This window comes from Parus major, chromosome 1 (genome assembly GCF_001522545.3).
Source record: "Parus major isolate Abel chromosome 1, Parus_major1.1, whole genome shotgun sequence".
NCBI classification, from domain to species: Eukaryota; Metazoa; Chordata; class Aves; order Passeriformes; family Paridae; genus Parus; species Parus major.
The window spans coordinates 96,743,424-96,758,931 of record NC_031768.1 but is presented as its reverse complement, the minus strand read 5'-3'; the positions used below and the strand labels follow the sequence as shown (position 1 = coordinate 96,758,931).

At 40.2% G+C, this 15,508-nt stretch overlaps 1 protein-coding gene across 13 annotated transcripts in view; it reads right to left on the bottom strand.

Moving 5' to 3' along the window:
* Positions 1-15,508, bottom strand: part of BBX (BBX high mobility group box domain containing) — a 151,244-nt gene that overhangs the window by 69,706 nt on the left and 66,030 nt on the right. For 10 of the 13 annotated variants that reach the window (XM_033517868.1, XM_015630713.2, XM_015630722.1 and 7 more), the window contains 2 exons: positions 5,161-5,331; positions 3,405-3,647 (listed from right to left, as the gene is read on the bottom strand). The exons of 1 other annotated variant lie outside the window; for it this stretch is intronic. In XM_033517868.1, coding sequence (XP_033373759.1) covers positions 3,405-3,647; positions 5,161-5,322 — 405 coding nt within the window. In that variant the 5' untranslated portion in view covers positions 5,323-5,331. The remainder of the gene's footprint in view (positions 1-3,404; positions 3,648-5,160; positions 5,332-15,508) is intronic. 2 more of the 13 variants (XM_033517886.1, XM_033517884.1) reach the window with 1 other exon arrangement.

Here is a 15,508-nt window from a genome sequence, read left to right as displayed (position 1 = left end):
CCGAAGCAGGGGCACCACAAGACCTGCAAGCTCTCAGTCTGGCTGCCTGGACATGAGACACCACCAGCAGGGAGAAGTGTTCAGCTTAGCCACTGAATGGCAGCAGAATCACACAATCAGTGAGGGTGGAAAAGACCTCTGAGATCACTGAGTTCAGCCTGTGAACCAAAGCACCTTGTCAACTACACCATGGTATTCAGAGTCATGTAACAGTCTTTCCTTAAACACCTTCAGGTATGGTGATTCCACTGCCTTCTGGGGCAGTCCACTCTAATGTCTAATCACATTTATCAGGCTGCTCCCTGCAGGAAACAATCCTGACTCTCTGGATCTTGCTGATGCAAAGACATATTTTAAAATGAAGTGTCTTCTAGCAAGGGAATAGGGACTGAACAGTAACAATCTCACCAGATACTTTCTAAGGCAGCTGAACACTCCTAGAAGTTCTGTAAGAGTTAACAGAAGAACACTGCCCTTACTACTGAAGTGAATAAAAATGCTGGTGCATATTTATGAGAGGCCAGATTAATTTCCCTTACTGAAGAAAAATGCTAAAAAGTACAGCAACACTTCTGGTTTCTTTTTGAGTATGTATCAGCTACTGGGCTTATATCCTAGACAGTGAAACTTTCAAATTTAAGCTGATCTAGGAAGTCTGCAGGATAGAAATAGAAAGCCCACTCATAAAGGTAACACCAGCAAAAGCAGACATCAAGCTCTGCAGGTGCATCACCAGCTCTCCAGGGCTTGTATTGTTGCTACAACTGTTGCTAGAGACCATAAACCACAAGATAAAAAATACAGGGAGTGTGGGGCCAGTTTTTCCAAGGTAATTAAGGCATCCCAAAGTGCAGACAGATACATAATGGAATTTTCCACAGTGCCTGAATGAACTAGAGTCTTGATGAGCCTCTCAGTGGGAGTCAGGGACAGATGTCCAGTCTAGGAAACTTCTCATAATTCCTCTGGCAAAAAGTTTGGACACCTCACTATCTTTCAAAATGCTGTATCTTGCATACAGCTTAGACACATGTAAATAAATATACAAGTGCCTGGACTTGCATACTGCTAAGGTAATATCACTGCTAGTAGTGAGCAGGTAAGAAATTGAAAGCTTCTCGAATGGCACATATTCTAACATAAATATTTTGGGAGCTACAGCTCCCAAAATGAGTAAGTAAATGAGTAGTAAAAAAACATTCTAGAGACTGTAGAAGAGCAGGAGGGACCACTTCTGTAAGGCCCACCTGTATCTCTGAAAGAGTGGTTAAGAAGCTCAGGTATACAAGACACATTGTAGGGATAGCAGATATGATGGGGTTCTCTGGGAGATATGTGCCCTGCCAGGATGGTGGCTACAGGCCACACAATGACAGATGGAAGTCAAAGGACACTAAAAAGCTACATTTAAGTAACAGAAGATAACTCACTGTATCTTAAATCTCAGTGAGCTTACACAGGTACTCAAACAGAAGATCATTGGTACAATGATATTTTTATCTTCCTCCAAAGTCACTCATCTTCTTGAATTTTAAATACATTCTCTTTAGGAAAAAGGAAAGTACCAACAGGTGGTTCTCACTAAAGCTGACATTAACCTCTTTTTGACAGTCTCAGCAGTAAGCCTACCTACAGGTGAACCTGTGCAACGGGCTCTAGGTGAACCTGCTTGAGAAGTGGGCTGGACAAGGCCTCCAGAGACCCCTTCCAAGCCCAACCATTCCATGCTTCTGTGAAAAGCAAGTGTTAACAATAAAACAACCGATCCACATGCAGAGAGTAGGCTTGTTGGTGAAGAAGGCCCAAATGTATTCAACAGCACATTATAGCTGCTAATTATTGCTCTAACATACACTGTTTAAAGAACAAAAATTATACGCTATCTCTCTTCTACACATTTTTAGAACTACTTATAATGATGTAAACTACTTAGATTTATTGTTCCGCTTTGACGTTGAATATTCAATTTGTTCTTCATGCCAAAAAAACCAAACCACTACAGGAACAATGATTTCTATAACAATATGATTAATAGTTTCAGATCTGTCACTTCATACAGAAGTTCTGCAATTATTTTCCTTCTTGATGAACAAGTTTCCTTCAGCAAGACAAAAGGCTAAGAAAAAACAGTCACACTGGGTTTGTTTCTTCCAAAAAATATTTCTTTATTCTCATCTTTCCTTTCTCTTCATCTGTACTGAATCTTCTAATTGCCCTTTCTCCAGACATTTAGAGAAATATCACTAATTCGTAAGCGGGAATGCAGAATGAAACTGAAATGGTTGGACAAAGCTGAGACTCAAAAGATTCAATACTGTACCACAGATGAGCAACTACAGAGATCCTACAGACCCTGCTTAAAAAAGGACCTGCCATGCTAAACACTTTGTTTTTCTTATGGACCTTTCCATGCTCACATGAGCTACAGAACAGACAGACCGTACATCCTGTTAACAGTAGCAGACACCTTCAGATCCCAGGCAGGCATGGATAATAGTTTTCCCAATCCTTTCACAGCTCTTTTCACTTCCCACAGTGCACTAGCGTACTCAACAAAGGAGAGAGATGTTTTTCCTACTCACTGGTGTTCCTTTATTTTTATTAAGATTGAATTCAAAGGTTATGTGCAATGTGTATCATGCAGGTAACCACAGGGATCTGTTTCAGGGTCGGGTTATCAGCCTAAGTAAATGGCTGTCTTTCTCACTCTACCATCAATAACCACAGCCCTCTTGGCAATAGCTTATCAAGAAAGCTACTTCTTTAAAAGGCTCATTTAAATTTTAAGTTGACATAAAGATACTTTGTGAAATACAGGAATAAATCTCCTTTCCTTGCTCCTGGTTAACGGACTCTGATTAGTCACTGCTCTCTGATTTGGTATTGGACTCACCAAATCTTGCTGTATCAGAAACTGGTTGATGGGGAATGTACTTCAAGAAACACCAGCAATTTAATTAATTAGCATCAAAGGTAAAAAGGGACTAAATTTCTTGACTGTGCCTTTGGTTTGGTCCACCTGTATTACAGTAGCTGGCATCACTGGTATCACTAGTCAGCTGACACAAAACAGTATGTTATTGTTTACAATGGCCACTATCCTTCTGTTAATGCTTGTACTGCAGAAATTATCAGGCGATACAATCATAAAGTGCATATATTTATAGCAATGACTACCGGAGCCAGGTTAGTTTGTGTACACAGACCAATTGCTTTCCATTCTGGTCCAAAGGATCAAGTGAATTAAAGCGAGAACAGCAGCTGCTCTGAGCACCATAATCCCATGGTGAAGCTGAGGAACGGAGGGAAGAGAAAGATCCCACAGAAAACATTTAATACACCGAGAAAAAGAAGACAAATACGTAATGAATTCCCTTTACATCCACCATTCAGACAGAACATACCTCCTTGGCCATGTCAGTGTATTTCTGTTTTTCTTTTGGATCTAGAACAGACCACCAATCTGCCAAGATCTTGGTTGCGCCACGATTATCGAGGCGAGGGTGCTCTTTCCGCACAAGAGAGCGGTGTCGTTTGCAGAACAAGAGAAACGCATTCATTGGCCGGCGAGCTCGTTGCTCTGAGGACTCATCATCTTCAGTCTCATCAGCATCCTGCTCTAAACCATCAGGGCCAAGGAGCGGCACCTGGCGGAACCGAAAGGGAAGGGGTGTAAGCTCAGTTATCCGCGTTTCGCACAAAGACTGAGACTGTGTGCGCTGTGTGGGAGTGAGGGAGAGGCACATGGATGCACACAGCTGTCTCCAAAGGCCATCCATTCCATCCAGACAGTGCAGAGTTCTACATCAAACCTCCTCACCTGATGGTCCAACGTTCATTCATGCTCTCTGCAAGACTTAACACCGACTTCCAAGTGGAACAATTTCTAAGCTGAGGACCATTCTTTAATAACAGTCCTAAAGGGGCAGGAGGAACAAGATCTTTCCTGCCCTCCTTCTGACGACCTAGAAATCATCCTAGTGGGATGAGGCAGCCAGAGCTACCTGGGAGTTTGATTATTCATGTCTACAACTACAGAGCACACAAGGAGCAACAGGTAACAGTTTGTTAGTTGGTCAGCTGTTTCCCCACCTCCTGCTGTTTGCTGCTCAGCCTGAGCAGCACAGCAGCCCAGCCACCACAAAGCTGCCCAGCAGAGGCAGAGGGCAAATCTCAAACAGAATACACTGCCAAAATGTGCTCTCTCCACTTAGGCCAGCGTATCTTTCCTACAAGGGACGAGCCACAGAACTTACTGCATGAGACAGAAAACCACCTCCTACTAACTGCGACGCTGCTATTTTATACCACGTTGTGAAAAGACCTGTAAGGTCAACAGAAAGCACCATCAGAGAATCAGGCTCTTGCTTATTCTTGTCAAGGTCATCCTCTCTGTGTATGGCTCAAGGCAGTCTCCTCAGCACTGACCTTTCCATTCCTGCCTTAGGAAGACACCAAGGAGATACAAATATGAACGCTATCCACATGATGGAATCATCACATCTGCATAAACAGTTCCCACTTCTTGTTAGAGAGAATGAGTCTAACTGGAAAAGTGTGAGGTGCCACATGGCATGAAAAAAGGGTAAGGCCAGCATCATTGAACAACACCAAAATACCAAGTATCAAACCAAAGACAGATTATTTCTGCTGTGCACTCAGTTCTGTGGAGGATACACTGAATTTCACATGCAAAGATAGTAAAAATTGTGGACAGCTTTTTCCTTCTTTTTCCTTTTTAATCTTTGTAGGTTTTTAATCTTTAAAAAAGAAGAATGAAACTTTTAGTTTGGTATGCCCTTCAGAGTCACTAGAAACAGATACCAAGCACAAGCCAACCTTATGTCTAAAATAAGCAATTAGGGAAAAAAGCACATCAAAAACTCACTTTGAGCAGTCAAGACTAGGATGTGCAACACATTATTAAAATAAAACAGGTAAAACTACTCCAGTCTACAAAAATTTGTCCACTATTTTCAAGGCATGATTAACAATTCACTTTCTTGTGTCACTACCTGCTTTTACAGCCTTACAGGCATCACTTCTTATTGGCTGTGTTTCTTCACAAAAAAAACAAGACAACACCAAATAAAAAACACAGCTATGGAGAATCTGATCCACCATTAATCATCTTGGGTCAAAGCATCTAATTAAATCTACCTTATCAATATCTTCCTCGTCTTCTTCCTCTTCTTCCTCTTCAGAGAAGTCAAGGAGTTTCTTGGCAAGCAGGGGATGCCACTGAAGACACTTCCTTTTTGGTCGCTTCCCAGTTCCTTCACCTTCTGTTGAGTGATCCTTATTCCTACTACTGCCTTTCATTACTGTGACCTGTCATGCAAAAATATTGACAAATTCACAACAAACCCTTAGGCATAAATGACCATCAACCCAGTGACAAATATATGAGGCACCAGTGCAAGACTCTCAGAAATTTCTGGCAAGATATTAGATAGAGATTTATTCCAATTATCAATGTAAGCAGGGATGTACTTCATGCAATCTTAACACTTCCATGTAATGCCTAGAGTTACTAGCAATACAATTTAAAACGATGAAGTAAGGATGCCACCTAGTCCAGCTCTCAAATGTGCACCTGTCTCAAGGATGGCAGAGAAGTCCTTCACTACCAAGTGAGTGAGAGACTCCACAGCTCTCTCACACCTATATCCCCTGCAGCTTTTCATATTTTGCCACTGCAAATGTCAATGTCAGGACATCCCTCTTTCTCACAGTGGAACATATCACCAGCCACTCGTGTTAATCATGCACTTACATACACCAGTGTTGATACAGACCCCCATGATACTATGAGCTAGGATTTGTCCAGTGCCATTAAAAGGTACAATAGGGAAATCTGAATCCCAAAGAAGTGAATTTCAATACACAAATTTGAAGCAAACAACCAGAGATAGTCATGCTGACTTTTCCGAAGTACTGCACAAGAAACATAAACCTTGTTCTGAGCCAAGTGTATGCAGAAGACAAATCATATTCAGTTGTGTATGTGTCCTTATCTAAAAAATACCACAGAACTATCTCTTTGTAAAAATACATGCTTAACACATCCAAAGTATCAGTTTAAGGGCTGACTTAAGAGATATGCTACTCAACTAAGAGACAAATGAATATATATATATATATAAACAAATAAAACCAGCACATCACATCCAAGTACTGAAGTGCACAGCAAGCAAGTGCTGCTGGCACAGAGTCTGGTGCCTTGTAGCCTTCTGTTAGCATAGTGTAATATCAGCAGCAATCCTGACAGGAGCATGGCTAACTTTCCAAGGAAACAACACAAACATCAAAACAAATTGAACTTAAGAGTGGTTAGCCAGCTACATCTTTATAAAGCCAGTAAATCTGATGAAGTCTCACAGGAGTTTCTCACCAGCAGGATAAAGCAGCTGCATTAAGCCCTGGTCCCATAGGCAAAGCCAGAAGAAGCTGTGTTGCTGACTCCCAGGAAAAGGGCATGGAAAGAGTCAAGCCTTGTAACTGCAAGGCCACAGTGCATTTTAGGATGCTGCTTTCTGTAAGATGCCCAGTGCAACACTAACATTTCAGCCTACAGTGGCACAAGAGAAAGCTGCCACACTTGCACATAGACCAGCTGCCCCAGCCACTCCACCACCTCTGGGGCAAATGCCCCACAAGAACCACCTTGCACAGTTCCAGCCATGCTCCTACATTTAGTGCACACTATTTCTGTTTTGGATTCTCTTCCAGGTGCTTCTTGTTCGTTAACCCACTGGCATTTTGGCAATGTGCCTTTGTTAGCACCAGAAACATGCACAAGCATTCCCCTGCAGACCTTAACAGTGAAGAAAGCTGAAGGACCTTCAGACACTTCTTGCTGGAGGAACAACTGAAGCCCGAAGGAAGTATGTTCAAGAATTTTAACCTACATTTTAAAATGGCATTTTCCTGGATGTATATTGAAATTTATTAGATCCTCCCCACTTGTCAGCAGTACCTGCCCCCTCTACTAATTAAGGAAACTCTGTAACTTTGTAGTAACTTCATCCCATTAAGTGACATACTTTGCTAACCACATAATGCCACTTCTACCTGGAAAACATTTATACTTTGATTTCGTATCACCTGCTCCTCTGTTCATTTTCTGTAATCAGCTCTTGCAGGGAGTTGGAACACCACATAACCATGATGCACCATTTCACCTAAATTTTCGTCCATGACTTGCAAAGCAGATCCAAATACACAAACCACTTTGGCTTAAAAAAAAAAAAGCATTGAAGGGTGGAAAATTAAGCCACTATCCAGTGTCACAAAATCTATGTTTGAAATTGCTTTTATCCCACTATGATCTCTGCCATGTACCACTCTGCACTGTCCTCTCCATCTGTCTCTCTTCCTAAAGTGCTGAACCACCATTTGCTTTTGTTTGGGGTATTTTCAGACACAAATCAACAAAGCTGAGTTAATGTTCAAGCAGGAACTTCAGCTCCTGTGGGCAGCAGAGATTCATTCAGAGATTGCTAAATGATACAGATCTGCCTATTACTGCAGTCAATAAAGCATGTGGCCCATTTCTGAGCAGGATAAATACGCTACAAGTACAATGGGGAGAGCTACTCCAGCCCTCAACACTCACTCGTGTACATGAGCTAATCATATGGCTTCTGTCTACAATCAGTCTAAGTATGATGAGTACTACTAGTAGCCTTCTACCTTGTTAGTGTGAAACTAAATTACTGTTTCAGAAGTGCTCCATGATCCTCCTTTACAAAGCTCAGCTGAAGTCTCAGGGCTATTTCAGCAACAGCACTGTCTTTAGAGCTGGCACCTCTACCTGCTGCCCTTAAAAAGATGAGCAAGAGAAGACTTCACAGGACTTAGGTGTATTTTAAACGTGTTCTCCATCACCCCTGAGGCACTGCCTATGCCCTAGGCCGAGTTTGGCAAGGCAGCCCAGAGCCAGGCACCAGTCACCTTGCAAATCCCAAAGGGATCTCAGTACATTATACCTCTTCACCATAGCTGGGCTCACAAATAATTTTTGTTCTCCATGCATGAAGGCTAGGTATTAAACACTCACCACTAAAATAAATTAATCAAAGCTCATCACACATTAGTGCTAAAGTAAAGATGTACACTCAGCTTCAGGAATTCAAGGGATTGTTCATTAGGTTGTTTTATTAAATTGTGAACCATTTTACAACACAGAGTAAGTTAGATCCTGGATGTCATACAAGCACCATTTACCACAGAAACATAGTCACTCTTTGCTTCTGCTTCAGAGAGAATCTCTGCAATGGTCAACAACAAAAACCCTCCTGATTTTGACCCCACTGATGGAAGGACTGAGGTCACAGACAGACTTCAAACTTTATGTTTACATTATGGCTTGAAAGTCGCTCACTTCTTAAGTATGTCAAGCTATGTACTCTACCCTCTATGGCTGCTCTTCTTTCCTCTAAAATAGGGGGTAATTCATAACACAAACACATAAAATTATTTCCTTCCCCTTAAGGGTAGGTCATATCCTTTTTTTTTTTTTTACATACTTTTGTGTTTCCAAATCTTCTTTCCCCATTTTTATTCAGGTTCCCATAAGTTTTGACCTACATTTCAGAGACTTTTTTGGTGTTCACTTTTTGCTGATGCCCCTCAGTCAAATATAGGATTGACATAATGAAAGATATTCTAATTCTTTATTACATTACATATGACTTTTCCTGTTAAAAATGGATGCCAACATAGTATGGTAAACTTGTTTTCCACAGAATTGCTTCATCTTTCATTTTTCAATGCCCCCATTTTACGGGCATTTGTGTCTTAATTGTTGATACATTCACATAGATACTTATGAGAGAAACCCATAAAAAAACCCAGGCAAATGCAAAATACAGCTAACATGGACATGGACATTTTCCTTTTGTCAAGATGTAGCAGAATACAGGTATGATTAAACAACAGTGACAGTTTTACTAGTATTATTTACTTCTTGAATGGCAAAACATCAATGGAATCCAGTTACCTGACTCTTAAGATTCTATTTATTTATCTGATTTTTTTTCCCCTTGACACATCATCAATAGCACGTTAGCTGCTTGTTTCACATGAGAGACTGGAAGCTGGCAGACAGAAGCAAGCAAAAATACCACCTGTTTCTCGTTCAGGGATCCCCAAGCACTGGCAAGTATCTCTACCAGCATGCTTCTAAAGAAAGAACTGGACTTGGACCCTGGAAGGACTGAAGCACTCATTTAAGCTTGGCAATTACAAAGTTCCATAGAAAGTCACAGAAAAAGCCATGTGCAATCTTTGAGAGATTTGGGCTTGAAAGTAGAGAAGATACACAACACCTGAAGTGCAAAGTTTGCAATAACTGTAATTTATGAACCAGAACACTAAACAAAAAGCAATTTCTTCTACAGATATAAGTACAAATATCATGTATCTTTTAAGGCAGATGTAATGGCTTTTACAAGTTTGCCAGAGTAGAAATTATTAAAACCAGGCAACAAGATTTTACAAGTTACTTCTCAGCTTAAGGATGACAAAAATGAAGTGACAGCCACTAGGGAGAAAGTAGGAATATTTCGACAAGACAAAGGTATGGACAGATTTCCTTAAAATAAGCCGCATATGCTTTATAATGTCACTAGAGGATATCTGTCAAGGCTGACATTCATGATCCATTGACAGTAAGATACCTTCAGGGTGACATTCTACACCTACTTTCAGTGCATATACAGATCAAACACTACAGAAGTAGTACAGTACATCAGTACAAAAAATTTAAGAATTTTCTTGCGTGTGTGCGCGCTGGCTGTCCTTCTGGTCCTAGAAACATTAATCAAAGAAGCACAATCTTCTTGGATGTCTTATAAATATGTATAGCTAATAGAGGTTCAGAGGAAAAAAAATTTCCTAAGAAAAAAGGTGGATGGAGGGAAAGCAGGGGAGATGTTGTTTAGCTTTTTACTGACTATGTTTCTATTTCAAATACATAACCGTTTAGAAGTAATTTTTTTAAGTGCTCATTAACAACAAGCATTTGTTTACATTTGGTAATGTTAAGTTTTGTTTTTTTGCTGTCTTCCTCTGTTATTTATAAAACAGGTGACCAACTTCAGAAGTGCTAATTTTGGGACTATCTCATGCCAGTGTTGATCTGCCATTATTATTATTTTATTATATTCTTTAATCTTCTACTATTCTTATTATTATTATTATCATTATGATGCTAAACAAGCTACACTCAATGAACTACATCCATGAACACCAAAATCCTTATAAAGGTTTTCAAAAGCAGCCAAATACTCTAAGGCATATGTTGCAAGACTGGTTAGAAAGAAATGCAAGACCTGCAAAAGCAGAACCCCATAGATATGGATTGTGACTATGGTGTACTCCCTGTTGGAAGATTCTCCACAGGACAACATCTGAGCTTCAGCAACTGTCATTTCCATGAGGACAGTGGAAATGAATTTCAGATTTACTGTTCCCTTAAAAAAAACACCCCACCACCTTTCCTGGAGCCCAGCTGGGCCCTTGGTTGACTCAGTGAAGATTACTGGTACAAAGGAGCAAAGGCAGAGTTTCAAGTGGATTTTTCACACTTTCTGCTCTGTTTTACACTATCTGAGTTCTCTTCTACATGATAAAAACAAATGCTAATAAGAAAAGAGAGGACTGAACTATGACACTAATAGCTTGTTGTTTTGGGGACTACTGAGTCAGTGATTTGAGCTGTTTCAATAAAGAAACAGGAGACTGAGAAATGAGTTCATGTTCTCAGCAGTCTATAGTGGGCTGAAGAGGTATTTGCATTTTCACATGAAAGCAAAAGGAGACTGCTGGCTATAAAATACACCTACACAAATACAAAAGTGTTTTTTTCAATAAAAAAAGTAAGTTTCTTTTAGCTGTGAAATAACTGAACCAGAATATTTCTATAATGTAAGACAAAAACTAGTTGGCACTAATTGCTGACCAGTCAGTGAATATACTCTTTATTGCTTCACAGCAGAAAGCCATTAATGAGCTTTCTAATTTTCAGAGATGTGATGGTTTAATGGGGGACATGCTGAGACTCAATGGGGTCCTGTTTGCCAGCGGAGGTTTGGGAGAGACTGTCACCACATGAAACACTTAGCTACACAGCTACAAGTGTTAGTTAATTTTTAATGACACACTCTCCATCTTCAGAAATTATTTTAAACTGTTTCTTATTCTCTAACTCAAGATAGCAGTTGCTTGCTTTCTTTGTTCTCTAATACATAAAATTAAACCCCAAGATCATTAAAAAAATGTCAACAGCACTTTTTTAAAATTTGGGTTTTTAACTGTCCCTTTCATACCTGCTGAAGGGGAAGAGAAGCAAGGTACAACACAAGTCAACAGAGTTTAAACTTCAACTTCTACTCTTTCTCTTTTCATTCAGACATGCAAAAGAAGAAATATTTTCTTTGGCATTTTTTAATGCAGAGAAATCAACCAAGCTTTGTCTGGTATGAAAAAAACTATGTTGAACCACTGTAGCACCTTTTGCTTCTGTGAAGTGGCTCACCAGTGCACATGAAGGGAAAGAATTGATGGAAGAGTTTGCCTTGCGAAAAAGGTCTGGGCCTAAAGTCACTAACGTATCTACTCAAACAGAAGCATATTAACAGGAGCCTAGAGTCACTTAGGTAAAAGCATTTGTCTGAAGGCTCAGGTCTTAACAAGACTTTTTGGTGTCTTGAATTTAAATTAAAGTAGGACATTTGTGTTTTAGACTTCAGCAACTGAAGTAGAAACACAAAAACCAGAAACCCACTAAGTCACAGGCTACAGCTATACTTACTTCAACAAGCAAGACTTCAGTGACACACTCTGCTAGCCAAAATTTCTGGGTCATAAAGTGCAGAAGATCAGCATTTCTTAGGGTGATAACCACCTTTCTGGACACCAGGTGCTAACTGCCCTGCATGCCAAAAGATCACCAGCAGATCTGCCTACAGCCCTGTGCATCAGCTGGAATAATGCACCTGGATTATTTAGCCTAGCAACTTCCTTTGCCTGGAGCTCCTGGAGGGCAGGCAGGGAGGGGGTTCTCTCACTGCATGCTCTGTGCAGTGCTAATGCAAAGGAACCACAAACTGGGGAGCAGGGCAAGGCCTCCTGCACATGTAGGTGAGGTCACTCACCCAGGGGAGGGACCTACTGGGACACCTGCACTACCAAACCTGGCTCTCCTCCTTGGTGGAAATGTAACTCACAGAGCCTGAAAATTCTGGCAGTCCTTTTTCTCCAAAGCAGCATTTATTTTTGTTTCCATGTTTGCTGCCACAACAGGAGAGAGCGCACCAAGAAACCTGGGAAGGTGAGCAAAATAACTGCCTGAAATTCAAAACACAGAGGCAGCAGAGCCCAACCTACTTTGTGATATTTCCTCCCACAGAGGGGAGATAATAACAACAACCGCTTCAAAGCCCTCTACTGACACCAGAGTAATTTATCAGCAGAGCACTTTTCCTCCAGGAACACAGAATAGACTATAAAATGGAACCACCTCTCAGACAGGAGATGAGTGCTCGTCTGCAGAGCATCACAGTCCATAGCAACAGCACAATCCAAAAAAAACAGTGACTTTCAGCAAGTTAGAGCTGAGAAAGCTCTACGAAAGCTTTACGAAAAATTTGCTTTGTATCCCTGTGTGGGCAGGACTACCTGAGCCTGCACGGGGAGCAGCTTTTCCAAAGACTGCTGTCATTCCTGCATTTCCCATTATTTCAATGTTGCAAAATGAAAGTATCTGTGATTTGTCAAATGGAACACCAGGAGTTCTAGTTCTCTAGCTTTTGCAAGTCACTAAATGCTTAATCTTAGCATACAGAATTTTTAGAGCCAGTGAGCTTACAGGTAAGATGGCAACAGGAAAAACTTAATGAATTTCAGTGCATGAACATTCTCATTCCCAGGAGGGCATCTGCAGTTCAGCCACAGCTTCCTTGCTGAAGGGCCTATCAGGTAAGAAATCAAAGTTAAAAAGTTCTATGTGAACAAGAATGACGGCCTGGAGTTCTGCTCACAGCCTTCAGAGGGTGAGACACTATGAATGAAAGAAAAAAAAAGTAAAAATGTTCTAGACTTGCCACTCCCAAAGCTCTGTTTTTATCTGTGATTAACAGGCATACAAATTGCTGTAGGGTGCAGTCATGGCAGAAACACAGCCAAGTGCTTTTGTGCAGCGCAGAGCGGCACAAAGAAGAGATGTTCCTGCAGCAGACATCGCAGGGGGAGCACAGCTGAATGGTAAAATTGTTCAACTCTCTGTTTCACCTCTTGTTGATTGTGTCCCAGTGTCTTCTGCAAACCCAGGACAGTGCAGCTGTGTCCATCACTACTGTAACCCATTCTAAAGTTTACCATGTGCGTAACAGAGCTTTCATAATAAAATTCACTCATAATTACCACCAGTGTCAGGGGAACCATATACAGCTGTATGAGCAAATGAAAGAATTACTCCCTTAATACATATTTAATAGGCCATAAAATATTCCTGCACAACCCCATATTATACTTTCTTTGCTTCTGCTGTCTTCAATTCAAGTGCAATAGGCTAAGGCAGTTATCTACACATTCCCTTGTACAGCTACTACCCACTACTCCTATGGAAGAAGAATCAAATTAATGGCTACAGAAAGTATTTACTCAGCTTTCTGCATCTTCAATATAAAGCCCATAAATCATGGTAATGTAAGTCTTATGTATTTCAGAAACAACCATAAAAAGGCTACACAAGAATTTCAAATAAAAGGGGCTTGTGCCATGTTCACTAACAGAAATACTTCAAGACTGAGTTGCTAATAAATTCTGGGCTACTAAAATATTTTCCTCACAATCAAATTTTCACAATCACCTTCCACCCTCTTCCCCTACCAAGAAGGGCAAGTGTGTAAAGCCAAAAATGAGAAGTGAACCCCTGTGAGTCTGTTTCCTGTATGAACCCCTTCCTAACAAACTCTGAGTTAATTTCCAAGCTACTGACCATATTAAAGCAACAGCACCTTGCCAAAATACATTGTATCTCATATTAGGCATAGCCCAAGTAGGTAAACAGAATGCCAAGGAGGAACAGAATTTTGCCAGAACAAATGGCTACAAATCTTTCCCAAACAACAAGAGGAAATGGCCTCAGGTTTAGATTGGATATAAGGAAAAAATTCCCCACCAGAGGGGATGTCAAGCGCTGGAACAGGCTGCTCAGGGATCTGGTTAAGTCACCATCCCAGGAGATCTTTTACAAGACATGTAGATGTGGCACTTAGGGACATGGCTAAGTGGTGACTTCAATGATCTTCAAGGTTTTTTCCCATCTAAACAATCCCGTGATTCCATTAAAAGTATGTGGAAACCAAACTAATTTGCACACATTTATCAGTTATATTTGTATTTAGCATCTTGCTAAAGGCAGCATTTTAAGACTCATGAATGAGCTTTTAATTCAGACTAGATTCCTTAATGCAGTGGTTTAGTCTGATCACAGAAAGAGATACTAAAGCTAAAGGAATTTTAGCTCTGGTTTTGGAAGTATCACTGTGTCTCAAAACTATGCAGATCCACATAAAAACCTTTTAGGCCCATGAACATTTGTAATGATTTTGAAAGCAGATGTATTATCTTAATACACAATTTTCAAGTGCCATCTAGTGGTTATTTTCTTTTTTATTTCAATTTGGAATTTAAAAAGAAACTTTTCCATATCTTTAAGATTTTTATGAAGTTCGTTATTTTTATCACTTCCTGCTATTTTATGATGTGATTCCTCACCATGTAATGGTAAGTAAGATGCTTGAATTAAGCCTAAGTTTGAGCATTCTGATAAACTGAATTTGGGCCAGAATACAGCTGATTTCAGAACTAAAGAAATAGGTATTTGAAGGTATCCCCCTTGAAAGAAAAAGGGGGAAAAAAACCCCAACTGTATCCATCTTATCCATGGAAACAAGGCACAAATGTCAGTTCATTATATATTTTTCAGTACAGCTTAATGACTCCTTATGAGAAAATTTTGACTTACTAGAAGTTTGTAAATAACTAGGGTGTCAACTAAACGCACAAGAAAATCCTGGGAAAAAAGTGTTTTCTAAATATTTCTCACACTGGATAAAGCAAAAAATCCACAGTGCCATATCAAAAGGTTTCTGTTTTATACTCAACCCAACCTGTGATATTACACAGGCCCAAAACTTAAAATACACAGCAAAATCTGGCCACTTTACATATTAGTCTCATAATGGGAACAATTACTTCATGTCTTCTGTGTCCCATCTCAAATATTCTCTTATTCTACAAGTGTTAAGAACTGGTCTCACCAGGTACCTCAAAAAATGGCTAAATGTGCACATGCAGTAGTGTGCCCAAGACAGCATCAGACCTGCAGTGTGTACCATGCAGACAACTTGTGTGAAACATGCAGAGCTTAACAAATCTTATTATGTATAGAAAGCTGTGTTATGTGCTTCCATTCCACCTGGAAATTTATGGAAGA